The 15,563-nt window shown below is 41.3% G+C and overlaps 1 protein-coding gene across 8 annotated transcripts in view; it reads left to right on the top strand.

The window, feature by feature from the left end:
• The window catches only part of Map4 (microtubule associated protein 4), a 171,084-nt gene that overhangs the window by 69,022 nt on the left and 86,499 nt on the right, over nucleotides 1-15,563 (top strand). For 7 of the 8 annotated variants that reach the window (XM_023700697.1, XM_023700695.1, XM_023700698.1 and 4 more), the window contains exon 3: nucleotides 3,230-3,298. In XM_023700697.1, coding sequence (XP_023556465.1) covers nucleotides 3,230-3,298 — 69 coding nt within the window. Of the gene's footprint in view, nucleotides 1-3,229; nucleotides 3,299-5,584; nucleotides 5,885-15,563 lie in introns of those variants that run through there. The other variant, XM_023700702.1, reaches the window with a different exon arrangement.

The raw sequence follows: 15,563 nt of genomic DNA, 5'->3' as shown, positions 1-15,563 counted from the left end.
GCTTCCAGGTGGATACACCAGTGGGTGACCCTGTCAGTGTTAGGTTCTTGGTGGAATGGTGCTGCTTCTGTGTCAAAACATGTGGTGTCCACTGCCGTCTGGGAGTTGGCACAGGCTGAGTGAGGTCGAGGGCGTGAGCCGTCCAGGCTGAGGCTTCTGGGGGTGCTCAGCACTCCTGCTGCATTGGAGGGGCTGTGGTTTCTGCTCATGTGGTTTCTGTGGCTTTGATTTTCCTGGATAATTCTCATAATTTCTGGTACACTGAAGGCTGCCTTTGACTTCTAGATCTTTTATTTCTCCCACTTTTTCTTTTTAGTAGGGATATAGTGATGTGCTCTACCTTGAGCTAGCTGCATGCTCAGCCTTGCTACTATATTATTGTTACTTTAAATTTTTTATTTGCTGTTTTTAAATACTTGTGAATAGTATGTTACAGCTGACACTTGTGGGTTACCTTTATTCATGATAAATTTTTAATGCTTTAATGTACTCAGTTAAAATAGGACATTGTGAAACCTTTCCTTCCTGTCTGCCTTTAACCTGACATCCTTTTTAGCAATTCCCAGTGTGTTTGGTTTATAGTTTTCGATGGTCTTTAAAAAAATTATTTTAAACAATGCCACAATAAACAACCTACTCACATTCATTTTTGTGTACTTTTGCACCTCGTTATGAATTGAATTCCAAAAAGATTGTTGAGTTAAATGGACATGTTAAATTATTGTAAATAGTTTCTGCCTTGGATTTGTGGGGTCCAAGAATTAGCATTTGTCTGTTATCTTCCAAAGTAAAATCTTACATTAAATATTTGGTAATGAGCTTTGGTTTTTCATTTTTCATATGAAAAATATCTCTGAGGATCTTGAAAATGCTGAAATGTTGAAATTGCTGAAATGATCAGAACCTTTCACATGGAGTTGTGCTTCTCCAAATTCATGTATATGTTCAGTATGGTTACAAATAAGGTCTCATTAAGATTTTTTGTATAAATCAGTAACTGATTCTGAAATTTATATGGACCAGCAAATTAAACTACTTATTTTTTTTTTAATTTTATTTATGTGTGTGTGTGTGTGTGTGTGTGTGTAGCCAGCTCAGCCCACCAGGGGGCGGGGCTGGCTGGCATGTGGTGTTGGGGGACCGAACCGTTGTCCCTGTGCTCTGCGAAGTTTGTTCTAAGTAGGTGCTTTAGACCACTGAGCCATCTCACCAGCCCCAAAGAATCTCATACTTTTTTTTTTTTTTGGCGGAACTGGGGATTGAACTCAGACCTTTGTACTTGCCAGACAAGCACTTATTCTACTAAGCCATCTCCCCAGCCCTAAACTACTTATTTTTGACTTACTACATAAATACAGTGGGGCTGGAGAGATGGCTCAGTGGTCTAAAGCACCTACTTGGAGCAAGCTTGGCAAAGCACAGGGACCGTGGTTCGATCCCCCAGTGCCACATGCCAGCCAGCCCCGCCCCCTGGTGGGCTGAGCTGGCCACACACACACACACACACACACACACTAAATGTTTAAAAAAATAAATAAATAAATACAGTAATCAAGATATGGTATTGGTAAAATGAATAGACTTCTAGGTCAATGGAAAAGAATAAAATATAGAAAGCCCAGAAATAGACTTGTATGTAATATGGTCAGTTGATTTTCCACAGAGTTGCACATTTGCTCAGCAATTCAATAGAAGAATAGCCTTTTAAACAAAGCATGCTGAACAATAGGGATCTGTGTATACAAATCTAGACCCACATATTATCCCACAAACAAAATTTAACCCCAAATGTATCATAGACCCCAGTATGAAACCTAAATATGAAAACTATAAAACTTTTTAAAGGAAAAACATGGACAAATCCTGTGACCTTGGGTTATACAAGAATTTCTTCAACACATGAAAAGATCTTTGAAAAAATGATGGGTTAGACTTCATCAAACTTTGAAATTTGTGCTCTTTGAATTTTTTTTTTCTTTGAATTTTAAAAAAAAATTATTTATTTGGTACAGGGTCTTGCTCTGTGGCTTGGACTCATAGTGATCCTCCTATCTTATACTCCCCACCACTGGGATGACAGCTGTGCGCCACCACACCCAGTTTTGGTGGATGGCATGGTACATCCAGGGTTCTAGGGCTGGCATGGCATGCGGTACCAGGGATCGAACTCTGGACCTTGTGCTTGCCAGGCAGGTGCTTAGACTGCCGAGCTATCTCCTCAGCCCCCAAATTTCTGCTGTTTGAAAGATGTTGTCAAGAAAATCAGCCAGGTGTAGTGACACATGTCTATAATTTAGTACTCACACTGAGGCAGGCAATTTTACCATGACGTCAAGGCCACCCTGCACATAGTGAGACCTTGCCCCCTCCCCCCAAAAAAGTAAACAGAAACTCTCAAGTACAATACATTAAAGACAGTATTTACTTAACTTGATGATGAATGTAAGCTGGTGGTTCAGCAACCTGTGTAGCAAATATAAGGCCCTGAGTTCAATTTTTAGTACCACAAAAGAAAAAAAGCACCTAAAAAAAGATAATATTTACAAAACTGACCTGATAAAAGACTCATTTTAAGTATATAAAAAGCCCCAGAATTCACTAGTAAAATAATCATTTTAAAAATAGTTTTAAAAACATGGTCATCCAGGGGCCGGGGAGATGGCTCAGTGGAATAAGCGCTTCCCTGGCAAGCACAAGGGTCTGAGTTCAATCCCCGGTTCCGCAAAAACAAACAAACATGGTCATCCATTTCACCAAGGTAAAGGAGCACCAAACACACAGGTGATGTTTGACATCCTTAGTTCATTGAGAATGAAACATCAGTGTGGTGTGTCAGCACGCTTACAGAAGCACAGCTGTGTCAGAACTGCTAGTGTCTTCCATGTAAGCCTCCTCTCCAGGGCCTACACTCCCTGTTCAGTTGCTTATATTGTGAAGAATTATAAAGTTTATTAGTAAAACAGTATTAAGAGTGGTAAGGAGTAGTGTACACCTGTTATCCCAGCGCCCTGGCAGGCTGAGATGGGATGATTCGCAGATCCAGCCCAGCCTGGACAATTTAGCAGCTTAGTGAGACTCTTCATCAAAATGGCAAAGAGGTGGGGATGTAGGTCACTGTGAAGGCCCTGGGTTCAGTCCTGAGTACCAAAATATGAAACAAGACTAGTTGGATCTGGTTTTTTATTTTTCTATTTGTTAAATTAGCAATTATTCTTTGTGATTGTTGCAGGTACTCCGACCTCTAAACCAACAATGCTGGCTAATGGTGACCATGAAATACAAGGGAATGATACTACAGGTAAGTGGTCTCCAAGATTCCCTGGGTGTGTGAGTGACATGTACACAAGACACACCTGGCACGCTCCTTTGAAGAGGATTGCGGGTGAAAGCATATGAATTATTTTTGAGGGTATTAGTTTTGTTGGATGTGAGAACATGTGCTATATAAAATCTCAAATGCTGGAAAGACAGGATGGAATTTCCTGCGATGTCCCTCCTGTAAGTACTTGTTGGAGCTGTAGCAGTCCTGATTGGATCTGCCTTAGAAGCACTCTTACATGTGCAGGTGCTCACCGTCGTCACACGGCGTGTGGGCGGCCTTTGGCCTCTCCAGCTCTTTGAGGCAGGTCTCTTCCCTGAATGCAGGCTGTACTTAGCTTTCTGAGCCCCAATATTAGGAGATCTGTGAGGAATAAATTACAAGTGCTTTCTTTTGTCCTCAGTCTTTTTTTCCCATGTCCTTCCCCTAACTCTTTTAGCTTTGTCTCTAACCCCGTGGCACTAGTAAAGTTTTGGTGTTCTCAGCTCCCACTGAGCTTCCAGGTGTGCCATGGCCAGCCTGAACCCTTGCCCTAGTGTTTTTATGGTGAGCAGAGTTCTCAGTGTTCTAGTAGGACTCTGTCCACAGGGATGTATTATATAAATCTTTTCTTAGGCAGCCTGTGTGAGAGTCATGTGTTCTGTTTTTATAAATAACTGCACTTCATTTGCAGTTGTGAGCAGGTTGACACAGTTGACCCAGATTAATTGGTTTCTGGCGCTCACACACTGTTTTCTGCAGCAGTGTGCTCTTCTTACCTCTGGGCATGGCACTTGGAGGCCAGCATTGGACACTACTGTCAATGTGTTTCTCTTTCTGTCTGAATATCTTGACTATGAAAAGCCTTTCAAGGAGCTCCTGTAGGGGTACTCATCTTCTGAGGCCCCCAGAAAGCCTTAGGATAGCAATGGTAGCAATTCCAGTGTTTGGTCTTTATTCTATGACTAAGAACTGTTGTATACATCTCTGTTCCTCAGAGTTATTGCTGATTTAATTCTATTTGTTCTGACTATATTAGTTTTACCCAGTGACATTGACACTAGCAACTGATAATTTAGGTATTCTTTACTTTAAAAGCTAGATACAACCATGAGTGTTATGATATTTCCCAACTTTCAGAACTGACTTTTTTTTTTTTAAAAAAGAAGAACACTTTTTTTTTTTTAATATTTATTTATTTTTATTTATTACATTTATTTATTGTGTGTGTGTGTGGCCAGCTCAGCCCATCAGGGGGCGGGTCTGGCTGGCATGTGGTGCTGGGGATCGAACCGCGGTCCCTGTGCTTTGCCAAGCTTGCTTCAAGTAGGTGCTTTAGACCACTGAGCCATCTCTCCAGCCCCTAGAACTGACTTTTTTGAGGTGGCAACCTAACGCAGTGGTTTCCGTGCCGGGCTCTAGAACTGACTTTTTTTGAAATTTTATGGTTATTGTAATCATATACAATATTGACTGTTGCTGAGCCTGCTTTGAAAGCAGTCATCCATATGAATTGCAAAACTCTCTGTGATTAAAGAAGAAACTGGGAAATGAACTCTTAAAAATGGGTAAATCAGTTTTCTTTAACCAGGAGGCAGTATTAGGGGAAAGAAAGGCCAGTTTGAAATGAGTGCATTCCAGTTTCACCAGGGCGGGAACTAGCAACCAAAAGTAGGCTCAGTTTCTCCCGCAGCAGGATGCTGACTGAGTCTGCCTAGAAGAGACTTTGTCTCTGCAGCAGTCTCTGTACTGCCAGATCTTACTAACGCAGGGGAGAAAGGATGAAATTTCATGACTTACTGTTTGCTGGTCGCAAAAGCAGCTTGTGTCTTTAACAAACTGCCCAGAGATGTTATGAGATTAAGTCTTTTTGGTTGTGTTCATCGCTGTATTCTTAGGTGTGATATAGCTTGTATATACCTGGGTTGTTTGAATTCTGATTTTAATCTCAACTACTTTAAAACAGGCATTTTACTGAGAATATGCATGTTTCAATGAAGAAGGGAGGAAACAGGGAGGGGGCAAGATGCATGTTTGGGTGCATGTTGTAACCTCATTCTAATGTGTCCCGTGACTAACTAAAGCATCTCGCTCAGTGCCATTTTGGATTTCCCTCAGGTACTGTCTGTGGTCCTGAGAGCAGGCCTGCTCCACGAATAGCAGCATAGAAGGGGTTTGTAAGCATCTTGCTCCATTGAACTTGCTGTTTACTAATGACCTGTGCTTTTCTGCCCTTTCCTTCCCCTTCCCCTCCTCCTTCTACCCTTTCTGTTTTTCTCCTCGCAGAAGCCTAGTGTGTATCTCAACACTGGGGCTGCGGAAACACCAGACCAGTGATTTTTCTAAGCACCGTTACACTCCTAAAACCTTCAGCATTTTGCAGCTTTGCTTTTCCTTCTGGGACACGATGTAGAAGAAGCTGAGGGTAGTTCTTCGGGGCCTCTTTCTGCTGATGCCTGGGCAAACCACCTCCTCCTCCCTGTGCTCTGCAGGGCTTGATGGAACCTCCTTTTCCTTTGTGAGCACAATGTGCAAGAGGAATTCTTTTTAATTTTAGTATTTTATAAAGATCATCTAATGTGTTTTATTTCCTATTCTTTTTATCATTTCATCCAGTGTCACATTTTTTTTCTTTTCTTTAAACATTTTTAGTTGAATTTTTTTCATTTGCTTTTGAGTGTTCAACATGAATTAGGATATTGTAAGCCAAACGAGAACATGTGCTTTCGTAAAGGAGCTGAGGTCACCAGTACTGCAGTGAATTTCCCCTCCCATCCCCTTCTTTCCCTCTGTGAGCTTGCTTTTTAGTGAGGTTTAATCTTTCAGCCTACTGCTTCACCTTATGAAAATCTGGATAATGATACCTATTTTAAGATTTTTAGTTTAGAGTAGATCTGATTAAAGTTTGAAAAGTATTTCTCCAAGTTAAGTTCTTTTTTGTTATTTGTAAGTTGGGCCAAAGTTATCTTTATCATGAAATTTTATGTTTATCTAGAGCTATAGTCTTCTGAAAAATTAACTATCCTATTATTGTGTGTTTAATTTTATAATCAGAGTTAGCCTTTTGAGCATGATCAGTCAGCTGTCAAAATAAAAGCTGAGGTTAAAAAGATGGAGCTAAGTCTTACTGTCCTTGAATCCTGTGTTGTTAGAATACCAGGATGTTGGTAAGATAAAAAGTAACTTCTGTAACAACTCCAGAGTAAATATAAACTACAACATATTTAAAAATACAACTGAGCAGGTTTCTTTCTTTTTTCTTTCTTTCTTTTTTTTTTTTTTTTTTTTTTTGGCAGAACTGGGGATTGAACTCAGGCCCTTGCCAGGGAAGCACTTATTCTATTGAGCCATCTCCCCGGCCCCTTGAGCAGGTTTCTAATGGGATTATTTTTTCCCTGAAATGGGGATCAAACCTAGGGTCTTGGACAAACTGAACAAGTACTCTGCCACTAAACTATATATCCTTGGCTCCCCTTGTTTTGGTTTGCTGTGGCTGAGATAGGCTCTGGCTGAGTTGCTCAGACTGGCTTTGAACTCCTGGGCTTAAGCAGTCCTCCTGCCTCAGCATTCCTAAACAGCTGATTACAGACACACACACCACCACACCTAGTTGCTGATGGTATTCTGTGATTTGACGCAAGGTCTATTCAGCATTAATATCTCTTTGAGCTCTACAAATAACTTTTTATGCTTCATTCCAGTGCAATTGGTGGATTACACACAGGACCTGGGTGTAAAATCATTTATTATGAGTATTAACATTTACATTCATACATTCTAAAGATTATCTCAATGGTACTTTCTCATTTTTGTTCTAAAACAGTAGGTTGAAAAAAATCTATAATCATTTAGGATAAGTGCTGTGCATCTTTACAGTAGTAAGCTTTGAATGAAGTTTTAGAAATAGAATATAAATGATGGATATGTTTTGAAATACTAGAGGACAATTCCAGTTTCAAATCTGGAATTTAAAATGTTATCAAATTTCTATCCCTTTATTATGTATTTTTTAAAATTTCTAAGATACTGATCATTTCAGATTAAATGAAACAATTGGCACCACATTCAGAGGAAGGTACAGTGTATGTACTTTCAGATTTTCTAATATAAAACTACTTTGGAGACATGAAATTGGGGTCATGACAGTATAAGCAGTCCTTGCAGGGAATTCTGCCATTCAGAAAGCACCTACTCTTCAGTGGGGATCAAGCCACAAGGGTTGGTGTCTGTCCCGCTGCATGTGTTTGAGGCACCACATTTGAGACGGAAAAAATCTGAGTTAAGTCAGTTGCTGAAACAAAACTCTTATCACAAGAAAGTATAGCATCAAATCAGACACAACTCTTTCCATCTTTGGTATGCAGTAATTAAAAGGTTGTTTTTGTGCAGAAGACTTCAAAGTTGGCAGTAGTGCGTTTTAAAAATCATATTTGAGGGGCCAGGGATATAGCTCAGTGGTGTAAGTGTCTGCCTGACAAGGGCAAACTCCTTTATTGTGCTCGCCCTTGCCAGAAAAAAAAATCGCGTTTCCTAAAAATCATGTTTGACGTCTTTCTGCTGCTTCTCACCAGTCTCTGAGCTTGTTCAACGACAAGTGGGTAGAGCAGGCTGAGTGCAGGTCTCTTGCACATACTCATGCTTCATGGCTGACCTTGATTTATTCCACTTTTATTTTCATTGGATTATGTTTGTTTTGTTTGAGAATTTAAAGAATGTATTTTCTTTTTGAATATATGAATTGTTGGATTTTTCTGCTGACAGCTAGTTAAAATTGGTCTATTTTATTACCTCCTTCTGTTTCCCTTGGATGTTTAACTTTGAAAGAAAGAATGTAATGTTTTGCATACATTTGTGTGAAAGTACATATGTTCATATGGGGTAGCCAGTCCCGTAAAACATGCTTATTATTGTAATGCTTGGACACCAGCGTCCTGGTATCCCACTGGTGAGGCAGACTGCTGAGGGTGACTCTGTGAAATGTGATATTTTTCATATTCATTCATTCTCTCTCTCTCTCTCTCTCTCTCTCTCTCTCTCTCTCTCTCTCTTCTTTTTTGGCCCAATGTTGAAGATATACAACTTGTTTTCAAATAATATTTTTCTAACTTCATTCACACACCTAAGTTTGTATTTTTTGTGACTTTAGACTTTAACAGTTTGTATATGGGAACATTTTAATGTGATTGTTGTACTAAAATAAACTAATAAATATCTTACATTAACACCTCACAGACTTGAATTTGGTTGGGGTCTTAATTGTTGAAATGTAATTTAACTGAGACTCAGTTTTCATAAATAAAGATATTTTGAGACCTGAATTACTGATCTAACAAAATTTCTAGTCTCACCTATGATAATTTCATAATTGTATGGACATTTTACCAAATACTTATGTGGTCATTTTTTTTTCATCATTGGGTAAAACTTTTATCTAGAATTTTTAATAAGCTCAAATGCCTTGATATTTTGTGAGAAATAGTGTTTTGTGAGAAAGGCGGTTGATAGAGTGGCAAAGAAAAGGTCTTCCACATGGCAATTTCTATGCCATGTCAATTGTTAGATACTTTCTGGTGCTACATTTGTTTAGGTCAATTAAAATTCAGTACACAGAAGTACCTTTTGTGTTAACAAAATGTGCTGCATTTACATTTACTTTTAGAATTTTATTATTTGATAGTTCAGCATACTGTGTCTAAAAAGAGTTTAGCAGAAAGTCCAGTTCCCTAGCCATTTTGAGTTAGTTTTTGTTTGCTTAATTGTTCCTTTTTTTATTTCAGAAGCTGTTGATTCATTGATTTCAGCTGTGTGATTCCCAGTTTGTTCTGTGTTGGTGTCTTCTGCACTTGTTATGGGTGGGCTTGGGTTCTGAGATTGCATTTTGCTCCTCCTTGTCGTCATTTTGTGTAGCACTGTCTTCTGACCTTTGTTGTAGATCTTTGCTGCAGTTATAACCGTAGCACCAACTGAAGTTGGTGCAGATCTACTAAGTTTGGATTTATCCAGCTGTGCCTGACTTGGGTCTGGCTGCTGTGCTCAGCTCCTTCCTGCTGCTGCCCTTGGAGGTGAACCTGTTGTGCCCCTCTGGCAAGATGTTCTGCTCCTGGACTAGCTGGGTGGTTCTGTCCTCTACACTCTCTTCAGGGATTGCAGCTGCAGGGTTTCACCCCAGGCCTGTATGCCAGGCCTGAGCTGAGTCTTGAGGGGACAGGTAGGGTAGCAGGGAGAGGCAGCTCTCCCTCACACTCACTGGGCCTGGACTAGGACTGGATCTGGGGATTCCCGGAACGCAACAGAAATTTCTACTTGGTGGGCAGGTTGTGCGTGGGGGGGTACTACGGAGTGGTGGGGGTGTCCCAAGGGGGTGAAAGAGGGTTTCAGCCACGCTGCACCTGGGGAGCTGGAAGCTCTCCCACACACTCACCAGGCCTGGTGTAGGACTGGATCTGGGGGTTCCCGGAACACGGCAGAAATTCCTACTCACCGGGCAGGTTGGGGTAGGTGTTGCGGAGTGGTGGGGGGCATCCCAAGGGGGTGGAAGAGGGTCTCACCCACGCTGCGCCTGGGCTGGGACCGGTAGGTCCCGCTGGCGCAGGGTAGCCGGAAGCTAATTGTTCCTTTTTAACACAGAACCTCCCTATATTATTTAGGCTGGTCTTGAACTCACTATGTAGTTCAAGGTTGACTTCAAACACATGGGCGTTCTCTTGCTCAGCATGCTCAGTGCTGGGATTACAGGCATATGCCACCATGCCAGATACACTCACCAGGGCATGGCCTTACTTTAAAAAAGAAAACAGTCTTCTAATCTAAGTTAAAAAATAAAAGCTCCTGACCCCAGCCTAGGCAATTTAATGAGGCTCTGTGGTGGAAGGTTTAGGTTTATTTTCCCGTATTGAAAAAGAAAAGAATTAAAGTAGTTTAAGTGATTCTGACCTTCTTATAGGTCCCCTAGCCTTAGAGCTTCCCACTGTAGAAGCATTTCTTGTGGTGTTTTTTTTTTTTTTTTTTTTTTTAAATCATCTGTTTTGTTGGAGAGAAATGAAAGTTGGCTCCATGCAGATTTTTCTTCCTTTCTGATTTCATATGATGGCGCTGAGAGGCAAGAGAGTGGCAATGACACAGGTCTGGTTGGGTACATTCAGTGCTACCATGTGTAAAATGAGCTTGTCCTAGATTGTATGTTGGTGCTGTTCCATAATAATGAAGGCTGAATGAAATTTAACCGCAAATCATTTGGGGAAATAACCTGTGTTACCGTGGAGACAAATTACTGTTGTTCACCAGATGGGACCGAGTCTCCACAAATAGTGGTGCAACTTCCTGTTTCTGGCATGATCAGGAAAGGTAGATGGTCTTTATTGTGGTAACTCTTCTGGATATCCTGTGATTTTAGTCTCCCCGGCCATCCCAGCCGTGAAACAACAGTACAAGCACTTGATTGGATTTTTCAGGATATAGAGCACTCCTTGTGTCATCTGAGAGCATACAGATGATTTAACCTTTGAAATTTTTTTTTTTTTTTTTTTGGTCAGCTCAGCCCACCATGGGAGCGGGGCTGGCATGGCATGTGGTGCTGGGGATTGAACCGAGTTTCCTGCATGCTTGCCTAAGCAGGTGCTTTAGACCACTGAGCTATCTCGCCAGCCCTAACCTTTGAAAAATTTGATAGCTCCAAAACACTGACATCCTAATAGAAGAAGCTGTGGTGTGTTAAATTTCTACATAGCTGTTACATTACAGTCAATTCATATGTTGGTACTGTATTTCCTAACTGAAATCCAACATAAAGTAGCATGTGGTGTTCCTGGGTATAGACATGGCAAGGAATCCTTTCCCCAACTCCCTCCTGGAATCCAACAAAGCTTTTGCTTTTTTCTGTGATTTCCAGGTAGAGGTTGAATGTTGGAGACAGCAATAACATACAACTCTTAATGCTTCTGAAAGGTTTTTTGGCAGTTTTTCTATTAAAAATATAGAATTCTTTTCAAAAAATACACCTACAAGTTAGCTTTAGAAAGTTAACATCCTAAATTTTATTTTCAGGGCACCTTTTTTGAACTAAGCTACACCTCTAGCTCCCTTTTAAATTTTTAAATATCGAAACAGGGCTTTGCTAAATTGCCCAGCATGGGATTGAACATGTGATCCTTCTGCCTCAGCTTCCCACAGTGCTTGGATTACAAGTGTGTGCGCTGTACGTGTCTTGACTTTGAGAATCTTTAGGACTTAAAAAACTAATTCATGAGCCGAGTCTAAGAAGCCTCATCTAAGCAAAGATATTCTATGTATGTATGTATGTATGTATGTATTTTTAGGGAAGTGTCTACAGGGTGTTCAGGGTCTCAATACTAGATTGGACTCTGATCTGCCTGCCTCCCAAGAGCTGGAATTACAGGCGGGCGCCACCATGCCCAGTCTTAATTGTCCTCTTAGTGTGCCTCAGGGGCAGGGCCTGCACCACAGGCCTGGAGATTGAACCCCTGGCCCTTGTACCTGCTTGCAGGCGCTTTAATCTGCTGAGCTATTTGGCCGGCCCTTGAATAGTTTATTTTATTATTATTATTATTTTTTTTTTAATTTAATTTATTTATTTTGTGTGTGTATGGCCAGCTCAGCCCACCAGGGGGCGGGGCTGGCTGGCATGTGGTGCTGGGGGATTGAACCACGGTCCCTGTGCTTTACTTGACCCAGCTTGTTCTAAATAGGTGCTTTAGACCACTGAGCCATCTCACCAGCCCTTGAATAGTTTATTTTTGAGAATTTCATAAATAATATGAATGTATGAATATATTCTCTCAATGGATATTTAAAATATTATGGGGGCTGGGGAGATGGCTCAGTGGAATAAGTGCTTCCTTGGCAAGTGCAAGGGCCTGAGTTCAATCCCCGGTTCTGCAAATAAATAAATAAATAAATAAATAAATAAATAAAGTATTATAGAGAAACATCTGAGATCAGAAAATACTCCATCAAACTATTGACATTTACTTATAGCTAATATAAACTGATCAGATATTATTACATAATTTTAGTCTTGGAACAGATTTTTCTGTTTAATACATATCATTAATAAGAATTACTGTCAGGCTGGGCGTGGTGGCACACACATGTAATCCTAGTACTTGGGAGGCAGATTCAGGACGATCCTTGTGAGTTCGAGACCAGCCTGAGCCACAAGGTGAGCTTAAGGCCAGCCTGAATTGCATAGGGAGACCTTGTCTCAAAAAAGAAAAACAAAACAAAAAAAACCTTTCATTTGTATGCACATTTGGGTTTGTAAATTCTTCGATTATATAATATATCCATGATGAAGTTGAAGTTAATAATTGAGCTTGAACATATTCTGAAAAGAATCCCTCTTTCTACTCTAGGGTGTTATGTGTCAGTAGATCTCAAACACCCTCCCTCCTGTTTACTCCACCCATTTATGGATCATCCTCCCTCTCCCCAGCCATTTTGATTTAGAGACATGGTCTTGCTGTGTTGGCCAGGCTGACTTGGAACTTGCCACTTTCTTGCCTCAGCCTCCTTGGTAGCTAGGATCACGACTTTTGTTCCCCTTCTCCCCCAGTGGGTGGGTGGGTGGGTGGGTGGGTGGGTCGGTCGGTCGGTCGGTCTGTCTGTCTGTCTGTCTGTCTGTCTTTGGAAGCAAAGTCTCACTACTAGAGTTAAAAGCTGGTCTCAAGCTCATGGTTGCCCTTGTGCCTCAGCCTTCTAAATGCTGAGAGTACAGGTGTGCACCACCACACCTGGCACAATGGGTCAGTGGGTCTTCTTAAGTGCCAAGTATCAGAAAGGTTCTTGGAAGGCCTATTTTAAAGGCTGTGTTAGAGTCAAGTCTAAATTGAAAGAAGAGATTTACTTGTAGATAATTTATTTGGGGAAGCCATCCTGGGGAACAAGAGTTGGAGGCTTAGGCCTGGGGCTGTTGCTTGGAGTTAGGGTTAGAGCACTTGCCTGCTGAGAGGATGGGAAATGGGAGTTGGAAAGAGGGAAAGGCAAAGCAGTGACTTGCTCTTAAGTCACTGCTATGTGAAATGGAGGCTTAGTCCTGGTCTGAGTCAGGAAGTGACATTTATCATTTACTAGCTCTCAGTGGTTAGCTCTCTGCTTCTGGATGTCGGCTTGTGCAGTATCAGGCTTGCATTTCTGGTGTCAGAGAGTGGGAAGCACAAAACTCTGGATTGGTTGAAAAATCAGTCACTGTCACATGACAGCTGTGCATCGCTGGGGACCACACTACAGCTGGAGTAAAAAGCAGAACAGAAAAGCCTAAGGTGAGGGCATAAGTATTGGGTTAACTGAGGCATTTTCATGCCAAGACTTTTTTTTTTTTTTGTGGAACCGGGGATTGAACTCAGGTCCTTGCGCTTACCAGGGAAGCGCTTATCCCACTGAGCCATCTCCCCATCAAGACTTTCAACTTGAGATTTATCTGCATGCCTTGTTAGAGAAGATGGGGCTGAAGATGAAATTCTTGGATGCTATCCAGGAAAACTTGAAGGAACTCCATCTAGCATGGCATTTATTAGTGTAATTTTGACAAAGTATAGACCTAGCCACACAAGTTAGTTTTGGGATTTTCTGTCCTAATATTCGCTTCTGAAATCAGTTGCAGTGTTTCTTCCTGAGAATTTATCCATTTCATGTAGGTTATATAATTTGTGGACTTATAACTATCTTCATAAGCTTGTTCCATAAGATCCACTAAGTTCCAAGCTTAGTAGATTAAGTACCTGCTTAGGCAAGCACAGGGACTGGAGTTCCATCCCCAGCACCACAGGCCACGCTGGTCTTGCCCCTGGGTGCACTGAGCTGGCCACCGAGACTGGGCATGGTAGTGCACACCTGTAATCCCAGTGCTCGGGAGGCTGAAAACAGGAGGATCACAACGAGTCCAATCTGTGTAGTGAGACTTTGTACCAAATACATTTAAAAAAAGAAAAAAAGATTGATAATGACAGTGTGTGTGTGTGTGTGTGTGTGTGTGTGTGTGTGTGTGTGTCTTTTTGGGACAAGGTTTTGCTACACAGTTCAGGCTGGCTTTGAATGCCCATTGTAGTTCAGGCTGACCTCACACTCCCAGTGATCCTCCTGCCTCAGTATCCTCAGTCCTGGGTTTATGGGCACACGTTACAATGGCTGGCTCTTCTTTCATTTCTAATTTTAATAATTTAACCCCTCCTTTTTTCTTGCTAACTCAATCTCAAGTTTTGTGAATCTTTTTAAAAACTAATTTTTGGAGCTCAGTGTATTGGCACATAGATGCAATCCCAGCACTCTGGAGGCTAAGCCAAGAGGATTTCAAGTCGGAGGCCAGTCAAAGACCCTGTCTCCAAGCAAGAAGCAAACAACACAGGTTCAGATACATTGAGTTATTAATTTTTTTTTTTTTTTTTTGAAGAAAAGGTTTATTTAGCTCACAGTTTGTGGATGTTTCAGTTCATAATCAGCTGGCTCCAAGGAAGGGTGGGCATGACCCAGGGGCAAAATTTCAAGGCCTCAAAAGACAGCAAAATCAGCAAGAGCACAAGGGAGGGTCATTTACTTCACCTCTAAGAGTTGCCAAAGTCCTAACAGCTTCAGCATTGCTGAAAAGTTCGAGTCTCATGTCTCCCTTGGCAAATTCTTAGCTGCAAACCTCTGTACAAATGAAAAAAAGTTAAATGCTTCCAACTTTCAAAGGCACAAAATAAACATTTTCATTCCAAAAGTTACAAACAGGAGAATAGAAAGGATTGGGACCAAAGAAAGTCAAAAATCCAGCAGGAAAATGTAAATTCCTGTAGTTCCAGGTACAGCATCTGAAGCAGTCTGTGACAAATTGTGAGATCCAAAGGGCTTGAGTGACTCCACCCCTTGGCGCTTCTGGTGAATATGCTATGGCTTCTCTCTTGGGCCTGCTTTACTTCCTCCTTGCAGCTTTCCTTGGATGATTCATGCTCCTGGCTTTTCCAAACTTCTAGGATCTCCACTGCATCTTCAGCTTCACACTCACATCTTCACACAGTGCCCTCTCTGGGGCACACTTTCTGGCTTCCAAGGACTTCTGAAATTGGAATGAAAGCCATTTTTTTTCTTTTCTGTTTTCTTTATTTCCATTTCAAGACATAATTTTAGTGTTGGAGATTTTTCTGTTCAATACATATCATTAATAAGAATTAATTAAGGGCTGGAGAGATGGCTCAGTGGTCTAAAGCACCTACTTGAAACAAGCTTGGCAAAGCACAGGGACCGCGGTTCAATCCCCCAGCACCACATGCCA

The sequence above is a fragment of the Octodon degus genome, unplaced genomic scaffold (assembly GCF_000260255.1).
Source record: "Octodon degus isolate 3935 unplaced genomic scaffold, OctDeg1.0 scaffold00126, whole genome shotgun sequence".
Taxonomy (NCBI): Eukaryota; Metazoa; Chordata; class Mammalia; order Rodentia; family Octodontidae; genus Octodon; species Octodon degus.
Note: the sequence above shows the minus strand (reverse complement) of the source record. Positions and strands in the feature narration are given on the sequence as shown.